Source organism: Alligator sinensis, unplaced genomic scaffold (genome assembly GCF_000455745.1).
Source record: "Alligator sinensis unplaced genomic scaffold, ASM45574v1 scaffold61_1, whole genome shotgun sequence".
Classification (NCBI taxonomy): Eukaryota; Metazoa; Chordata; order Crocodylia; family Alligatoridae; genus Alligator; species Alligator sinensis.
This window is the reverse complement of record NW_005841986.1, coordinates 273,944-283,645: the sequence shown is the minus strand read 5'-3', so window position 1 is coordinate 283,645 and position 9,702 is coordinate 273,944. Positions and strand designations below refer to the sequence as shown.

The following is a 9,702-nucleotide window of genomic DNA, read 5'->3' as shown; positions in this document are numbered from 1 at the left end:
CTGTTTCACCAAGTGTGCTACAGTTTGCTGGGGGATTGTACATTCCTCCACTTAGTGTGTGTGTGTGTGTGTGTGTGTGTGTGTGTGTGTGTGTGTGTGTTTCAGAGCGAGTCTGTTTTCTCCAGGGTTGTGTTCTCCCTGGGTTTTGCTCACTGCCTGGGATGGCCTCCGTGTGTGTTTGTGTTTGTGTTTGTGTGTGCTTTCCCTAATCATCTGTGTGCTGTGTGTAGCCCGTGCGGCGGTATAGACAGTTTACTACTTATTCAGTTTGTGTGCGTGTGCGCGCGTGTGTATGTGTGTGCGCTTTCCCTAGCTGAGCTGTATCCAGCCCGTGCGGCGGCACAGGCAGTTTCCTATTTGCTCTATTTATTTGTGTTTGCGTGCGTGCGTACGTGTGTAAGTGTGTGTGTGCTTTCCCTGATTGTGTGCTGTATCTAGGCCGTGCGAGGGCACAGGCAGTTTGCTGCCTGCTCCCTCTATTTGTGTGAGTTGTGTTTGATCTTTGCGAGGGTGTGTGTGTGTGTTTCAGAGCGGGGTCTGTTTTCTCCAGGGTTGTGCTCTCTCTGGGTTTTGCTCGCTGCCTGAGATCGCCTCCGTGTGTGTGTGTGTGTGTGTGTGTGTGTGTGTACTTCCTTTCATTATGTGTTGTCTATCCCGTGCGACGGTAGAGGCAAATTTGCTCCCTGCTCCATTTGTCTGCGTGCGTGCGTGCGTGTGTGCGTTTCCTTTCCCCGATTGTGTATTGTGTCTAGCCCGTGCGACGGTGCAGGGAGTTTGCTACTTGCTCTCTGTATGTGTGTGTGCGTGCTTTCCCTGATTGTGTGCTGTACCTAGCCCGTGCGGCGGTAGGGGCAGTTTGCTACCTGCTCCATTTATTTGTGTGCGTGTGTGCGAGTGTGTGCGTGTGCTTTGTGCCGCGCCGTCTCCCGGCGCCGCGACTCGAGCAAAACTTTGTCGCGGGGTTGCGGAGCGGCTGCGGGCCCGCGCTTTCCCGGCTGCTCCGTGCGCACTTGCCTCTCTGGGCTCTTGCCACCCCCCCGGGGGGCTTTCCTTCAATAGGGGGAACAAAAACCCAATCCATTGCCCCTCTCTCTGCCTCCCGGTTCCTCGCACGTCTCCCCCGCAGCGGGCAAGGCTGCACTGGGAGCAACCTGCAACGAGCCCGGATCTTTGCTCTGGGCCCTGCAGAGACTGGAGCTTGGGGTGGGGGTCCCAACCGGCAGGGACATAGGTACAAGGAGAAAGGTGCAAAGAAACTTCCTAGCAGTGGGTTTCCCCTGCCTTGGAGCGGGGGAAATGCCCCCCTAGTGTATTACCCAGCTCGGAGCCGCTCTCTGGGCTGGAGCTACTAAGAGGCAGCTCTGCAGGGCAGGGAGCCCCTGCCTGGGGCTGAGTGGGGGGCAAGAGAGACCCCCCCCCCGGTCGGACCCCTTCCCCAGCGCATGCACGGCCCCAGGGACGGGGTGCTGGTTGTAGCCGTGTTGGTTTAAGGACTGATGCCCCTGGCATGGGGGCATTTGGGCTCTGGCTCAAGCGAAATCAATCCGATTCCCGAGTGCGGAAAATGCAGTAGGAGGGGAGCGGGGGAAGGACCGGAGCGGATCCCGGGTGGTTGCAGTGCGGCGTTTGCCGAAAAGACAAAGGGTTTTTAGCGGGGGCCAAAACCGCGCTGGAGGTCTGAACTTCTCGTTGAGGCGGCGGAGAGAGGAGCCGGGGAGCCCCGGGGACAGGGCGGGGAGGGAACGGGTCTGAGACCGGGCGTCCTCCGGGGCTGCCACCCCGACACCGCGAAGGTGGGATCACGGTGGGGTGGACGGGAGTTTTAACATGCCAGAAGGGGATAGAAGGGGATTTTTAACTTTACAGAGAAACAAGCAGAAAAAGACAGAGAGAGAGAGAGAGAGAGACAGACTAGCGCCGTAGGAAAAAGAAACCTATCTATCTATCTATCTATCTCTGTTAGTTGTTAAGAAATCAGTGCTAGCCAACTTTATTTTCACTGGATAGTTTTACATAGTTACAGTGCGTAGATAGATGTATTTATTTAGTTAGTTAACTATTTAAAACTATCCGGCGAAATAAATTTATCTACACACTACCCAGATAGCTAGATCTAGCTCTAACTGTACAGACACGCGTGTATTATCATTATTAGTATAATATATAGCTATACATCTCTGTGTATCTCTGTCTATATATTATTAGTATGCATTTCTATATATATTATTAGTATAATACATCTCTATATATCTCTATATTTATATCTCTGTATCTGTTGCATCTATCGCTTGATAGATCGATCGATCAGATCTATCCCTCAGTCACTAGATCGCTGATCTGTCTATTGCTCAATGGATATATCTATCGCTCAGTCATTCAATCGATTATTGCTCGACCTTTCGCTCTACCTATGGATCCAGCTACAGACCTACCTACCTACTTTCCTTCCTACCAGTCACCCTCAATTTACTTTGAATCAGTTGCTTTCGATTTGCTGGGACAAATCCTGTTGTGCCCGGGAGCTCCATGAGGGTTAAAAGCTATTTTCCTTCCCAGCTACAAACCCCGTGTCTACTGGCATGAATATTCACTTCCCCAGAGGTGGACTTGATCCCTCAGACACGTGGGGCCAAATGGAGGAGATTCGAGATTATGTGTGCGCGTGTCTGTCTGTCTATCTATGTGTTGATCGATAGATATATCCATTGAGCGATAGACAGAGCGATAGGTAGAGGAATAGACAGATAAATAGATTAATCGAGCGGTAGCAAGGTAGTGAGCAACAGATATATCCATTGAGGGATAGAGAGAGAGAGAGGCGGCTCGGTGGAGGTGGACAGGCATTTCTTGGCCGGGCTCGGTGCCTGTGCCTGGAGGAGAGTGCAGAGGACACAAGAAGCGGAAGGGTCCCCTGGGGCCGTGCAACCCCCCCCCCCAACTTTGCTGGGAGCCTTTAGTGCGTGTGAAGCCCCCGGTGCGGCAGCCGGGCCCGTCCCCTCGGGGCTGCCCTGGGCCGCGGGTCCCCGCGATCTCTGTCCTGCAAAGTAACCCGCTGTGGCTGGACCGGGACAGGACTGAGCCCGGGGCAGGGCGCTGCGGGCTTGGAGGAGCAGCCGGGTTTAGGCACGGGGGCGGGCTCGGGGGCGTTAAGCGATTGCAATGCTAGGAATACATCCTTCTCTCCGGGCTCTGGCCGCTTGCTGCAGCCCCCTGGAGCCGGCTGGGAGCGGGGACCACAGCCGCCCAAAGTCCCTCCCAGGAGCCGCAAACCCGTGCCAGGAGCCGGATCGGGCACACCCGGGGCTCCTGGATCAGGATCGGGGCCGCTACTTTGCAACTTCAGGGCCCAATTCTGCTGGAGCCGAGACACCAGCGCGGTGCAGAGCAGGGCAGGCAAGGGGTGTCTTTCCAGTAGAGATAAAGGAGCCCTTGCCCGGTGCGCGGGCAGACGGGCCCAGCTCCGCGTCTAGTCCCGGGTCCCCCGCTGCTTGCCAGCGCCGCTGCCTGGGAGCGATGGCCCGGCCCGGCCCCGCATTCATCAGCTCTTACCACTAATTATAAAGGCGACTGGGTTACATTTCTCTATGAAGTCAAAACAGTATTAAATATGCATCGCCAGGAAATTTGCGGTGGAAGGAAAACTCCTCCATTATTTATGTAATTCTTTTTTTTTTCCTTCCTCCCCTGCGTCTTCTTCAGAAAATAATTGCGTGGCTTTGCTTGAGTTTTGTCCTGTTTCAACAGGGCAGGCATTTCCCCTCCCTTTTCAAGTGAGAGGAGCTGGTTCCAGGGCTTGGCTCGGATTGCAGGCACTTACCCCTGCTCCTTGCTAAGAAATCAGTGCTAGGCAACTTTATTTCACCCGGGAGTTTAAAATAGTCTATCTATCTATCGTTTTATGTATTATCATTATTAGTATAATATCTAGCTAGCTAGCTTTATATTTATATCTCTGTGTCTATGCATCTGCTTCTGTTGTTAAGAAATCAGTGCTAGCCAGCTTTATTTCACCCAGTTGTTTTAAATAGTTATATGGAGAGATATATATAACTATATGTAGTTTTATGTATTATATTATTAGTATTATCTATCTCTCTGTCTCAGTTAGTTGTTCAGAAATCAGTGCTAGCCAACTTTATTTCCCCTGGAAGTTTAAAATAATTATCTCTCTCTATATATTTATATCTATAGCTAATATATGCAACTATAGATATATAACTATATATCATTTTATGCATTATCATTATTAGTATAATCTCTATCTATATATCTCTATATTTATATCTATTTAGCTATCTAGCTATCTATCATCTATTTCTGTTAGTTAAGAATCAGTGCTTGCCAACTTTATTTTACTTGATAGTTTTAAATAGTTATCTATATCTATAATTTTATCTATATATTTATGCAATTATCATTATTAGTATAATATATTTCTATATCTATCTATCTACACACAAAAGCATTCGCATATACAGATAGGAATATCCATATACAGAGGCGGTTAGCTGAAGGCAGGGCAAGAGGGCACTTTCTAGAGACAAACTGATTTACTTTATCAGATGCTGTGAAAAAAGGCCTGAGAAGGCATCTGACTAGTAGGTTGTTGCCTGTGAAAGCTTGGATTTTTACATATATTAAATAGTTTGATATAGACGCAGTTCTGAATCATGGATTTTATATATGTATAGATTCTGTGGTTTTATAGAAGCAGTTTTGTTCATGGATTTGCTGTATATATATGTATGTATGTATGTATGTATATGTAAAGTTTATGTAATTTACATATATTTAAATATATGATTCAGAACTGCTTCTATATAACAATATATAAAATCCACATATATATATCTATATATATATATAGATATATATATATATTACACACAAAATCTGTGATTCAGAACAGCTTTTTCTTTTCTTTTTGTGGAATGAAATAACACATTGATGGCGCTAAATAATAATCGATGTCATATACATTAAGCAGTGTGGGAAAGACTGGGAGAGTCTAGATCCAATCCACGTATTTCGTGTTGTGAAAGCTCTGCGCTGGGGCCCTTCTCAGTGGGGCTGGAGCAGAGGATTTCCTCACCAGCTTCGTGGCAGCCTCCTGGCTTGTTGTTTGCCCAGCTCTAATGCGTTGTGAACCTCTTCAGGGGATCAATAGCAAAAAGAATAAATAAAAAGAAAACCCAGCCCAACAGCAGTTTCATTACACATTGATTTTAAAACAGAATTGAGTGAGCAGCGGGGAAAGGAGGGGAGAACATGGAGCAGTGATTGGAGGCGGCGAGTAGTTTTGGTTGGAGCTGCAGGTACAGAGCAGGGAGGAAGTTTCCGATGGGCAATTCTCCCATTAGCTGCTTAATCAGGGGGAAAAAGTCCCTGATTTTAACACCAGACGGGGTTACTCAGACTGCGCCTTGTAGGGGAGCCACAAAGGTCTAACGTGTGCGGAGTTGGGCCTAGAAGCTAAGTTCGGGGCTAGCTGTATTCCCTGAGACTATTGATGCATTTGCTATATATATGTGTGTGTGTGTGTGTATCTATCTCTATCTCGATACATCTATATTTATACTACATCTCTCTATCTAGATATATCTATTTATATATCTAGCTAGAGAGATGTAGTATAAATATAGATATATCTAGATTTATCTCTATATATAGATTTATCTATCTATCTATAGATATATAGTATAAATATACCTACATCTAGATATATCAAGATAGAAATATATATCTAGATACAGTATAGAGATATCTAGAGATATCTAGTATAAATACAGATAAATCTAGGTGTATATAGATATATCCAGATGGAGATATATACCTAGAGAGAGAGAGATATCTAGATATAGATATATAGAGATATGTAGTGTAAATACAGATAAATCTAGATGTATATAGATATATCTAGATAGAGATATGTAGTATAAATATAGATCTAGCCAGAGATAGATATGCTTATGTACGCCTAGATACAGATCACTATAGATATGTATATGCATATGCAGAAGGCAGGGCAGGATGGCTCCTTAGACTACAGACAGTTTCAGAGAGGCGTGAGCTTTTACCGGCAACAACCTACTGATCAGAGGCCTCCTCTGGCCTTTCATAGCCTCCGACCAAGCAAAGCTACTGCCTCTCTGAACTAGTTTCTCTCTAAGGTGGCCCCTTGCCCTGCCTTCTGCCTGCCTTTGCTTGACCAGCTCTGGATATGTATAGACCTTTCTATCTATGTGCCCATGCATATGTGCAATGCATGTCTATTTAGTGTTTTCTGTCCCACGTCCAGCCCGGACCTCATCCCCGCACAGCTGCCCTCCCACCCCGCCGTCTCCCCCGGCTTCCTGCAGCCCGCGGGGAAGCCATGCAGCCGTGGGAAGGACAATGAGTTGAGTCTCCCCAAAGGCTCTGTAACCTGAGCCCCGCAGGGCAGTAGGCCTTGGCTTCCAGACAGGCCAGACCAGCTTGGGTGCATCGGTCTCCACCCCCTTCCCCTCCCCGGCACCAGCCCGCAGCTCCTTGCTCGGGGCCAAATCCTTAGTTCACCACTGACGGACATTCAAGGGATTTTGCAAGAGGGAGGAAGGACGAAAGACGTCAGATCTAGGCCTCCCCAAATCTTGCAAGTGGCTCCGCTGGCCTTGGAGGAGAAGGAGGCGCCCTTGAAATCCCAGGAGTCCATCACGTCCCTCGAAGCCATTGCTAATTAAGCTGGGAGAGGCGGGGGCGGCGAGGGTGGATTTAATTTCCTCCGTTCCCAAGGGAAGTGGCCTGGCTGGAGCCATTTTTGCAGCCGTCTGGGCTGAGTTTGGAGGCCCGGCTAGCAGGGGTCAAGGTGGCTTTTGGCTCCACAAAGGGGACGGCGGGGGCTGCTGAGAAAGGCAGCATGGAGGCACCTGAGCTGGGCTGCAGAAAGGGCCAAGGAGGCGGGGGGCAGGAAGGTCTCTCTCCGGGGCCTCTCTCGGAGTTAGTCTGGAGGAGGAAGATGCCTCCTCCCCATCAGAGCCAGGGGCTCTCGGCTCCTGGTAGAGCTCGAACCCGCGTCTGAGGGGCATATCCTGACCATCAAGCTAGAGGGGGTGATCGCTTCTGGGTCCCAGCGTGGAGGAATGAACTATCCGTAGTGCCAGAGAGCGTGGGGATCTCTCGTGGCCTCGTTGTCCAGGGGGGAGCGGGGCGGGCAGCTGGGATCTCAGCCCCTCCCGGGCCACGGCTCATTCACGCTGGGCTCCTGCTTTCCCCCAGGCGGCAGACGGCGGAGGAGCGGGAAGCGGAGCGGCAGCAAGCCAACCGCATCCTCATGCAGCTGCAGCAGGAGGCCTTCCAGAAGACCATCAACCAGCCCATCCAGGCCGACCCCATCTGCGTCCACAACTCGTCCCTCTTCGCCCTCCAGAACCTCCAGCCGTGGTCTGATGACTCCACCAAGATCACCAGCGTCACCTCCGTGGCCTCGGCGTGCGAATAAAGCCCCGGGTGGTGGGGGCATCCGCCTGCGTTCAGAGCCACCCCAGTCCCGGAGCCCCCTTCCTCCCCGGGGGCAGCTGCCACCCACGCACAAGTCTGGGGGATGATCCACCCACAAGCAGTGTTTCCTCTTTCTTTCTTTTCCCTTTTGAAAGCCTCCGATGCCAGCCAAGGCCCGGCAAAGGGCTTGCTCAGCTATCCACGCCGCTTTTCCAAAAGCTACGGAGGAAACCCCCCCTCTGATTCCCATCCACGGCCAGTGCAGACCCTGGGCTCGGGCTTTCCGCCTGGTTGTTTCAGACACAGCGACACTGTCCTGCTTGGGACCTTTCCGGGCCAAGCCCCAGGGCACTCGCGCGGCAGAAACGCTCAGGCCAGACTCGGGCGACAGACAAAACAGCCCAGCTCGCTCCCGTCACGCGGCAGAGAGTCCTTTGCATAGCAGTTAGGGATGCCTCCGCCCCTTTTAATTAATATTTTTCCAGGGGAGGACTAAGAGGAGAATCTGACAGAGCTTTGACGAGAGCAGATGCAACGTTTCAAACAATCGTATGAAGATTCCTGGCGGTTTCCCTGGAAACCTCAGACTCTACATTGATCAACTTATATTTTAATAACTATGAGACATCTGTGGCATTTCGCAGGGATAATTCAGTTTCATTCAGCGGATTATTTCGGTATCATTTACAGACGTTGTTCAATATTTTATTTACCTTTTCTTTCCCCCTTTGCTTTAGAAGTCGGTTGATGATGGGGAGGGGGGCAACCTCCTTCAGCTGTTTCACTCGGTCATTTCTACCGTCGTACGGAGGGAACGAGATGTGATGTAAGCGAGGCACTTCTTATAGCAAAACGCCAGGAATATATAGATTATATATATATTATACAATATATATTTTTCAGTTATGTATACGCTAAAGCCACACTGCCAATTCAAGCAGCTGGTGCAAACAATCAATCAAAAAACCTATTTTCAGTGAGATTTTTAAAGGCGTTCATTTGTTCTGTTTTGTTTTGTTTTTTAAGTTATGCACTTATAAGGTGTTTTATGTGTATTCATTTTATAAAGTGCTTGTGTAATTTATGTGGGGGAAAAATTAAAAAAAAAAAAAGGAATAAACAAAAAAAATCTCCAGGGCACTGGACAAATTATCAAATGCCTTGTTCTTGTCTTTCTACCGGTTTCTATAAAGGGGACAGTAGGTCACAAGTCAGAGGCAACGGCCTTCCAAACGAAGATATAAATGGATTTAACATTCCCCTTCCCTTTCCTTGCAGGCACTTGGCTTCTGCGGCTATAGGGGCACGTCATATATTTTCATGTTGATCCTATAAACATTGTCAGGCCCCGATCCAATAGAATACTTTACCCCTTGCTTAATTTTAAGCACTTTGGTGGGATTATTTCTGTGGTTGCAGCTAGCAGCTGCCAAGTGCTTTGCGGGGCAGCAATGGGATTGCTCTCATGCTTAAAGGAAACACGTGCGTACATACTTTTCTGAATTGGGCCTGAGTGCTTTGCTGGATTGAGGCCACTTGATTGATTTTAGGGCGCTGAGTATTTATTGACAGGGGGAAGTGGCCAGAAGAGCTGGAGAAGAAGCTAAATTTGCAACGCTGCCCCTGTAGGCACTGGCCGCAGTGCTTCAGATGTACACCTCGCCTTACTCCGGAGTAACTTCCCATGCACACCAACCCTTTGCCGAAGGGAAATGAAGCCAGTGGAAATATTCCCGCTGACCATCACGGACCTCGGGATCACAGGAAAGCCAGGCTGGAAGGGACCTCACAAGGCCATCTAGCCCCTTGCTCGAGGCAGGATCGTGCCTATCCGAAGCATCCCAGTCTGTCCAACCTGCTCTTGAAAACTTCCAAGGATGGAGAGACCACGACGCCTGTAGTGCTTGGCCACCCTCATAGCCAGGAAGTCCTTCCTGATCTCCACCCTCGAATTAGACCTTTATGTTATACGACCCGACGGCAGCGACCTCTTCTTCTGAAGCTGGCGAAGGAAACCGAACAGCCTCCCAAGGCAACTCATCATCCGACACCCTCCAGCTAACACGCCACTCCATCTGTGCAACGCAACTAGGCAGGACTGTGGAAAAGCAGAGAAATGCTCGTCTCCACCTAACCTACCCCAAAAAGGGCCTGAGAAAGAATGCCTTGCTTGTCTGACTTCATCCCAGCCATGCAGCAGGCCTGGTGAAAGATATCCCCCTTGCC

At 49.3% G+C, this 9,702-nt stretch overlaps 1 protein-coding gene across 1 annotated transcript in view; it reads left to right on the top strand.

The window, feature by feature from the left end:
* TLX1 (T cell leukemia homeobox 1) overlaps positions 1 to 7,587 on the top strand; it is a gene marked incomplete at its 5' end in the record, with an annotated part of 10,663 nt that extends 3,076 nt beyond the window's left edge. The window contains one exon of the mRNA XM_025201181.1: positions 7,255 to 7,587. Coding sequence (XP_025056966.1) covers positions 7,255 to 7,477 — 223 coding nt within the window. The remainder of the gene's footprint in view (positions 1 to 7,254) is intronic.
* Positions 7,588 to 9,702: the final 2,115 nt, after the last annotated feature.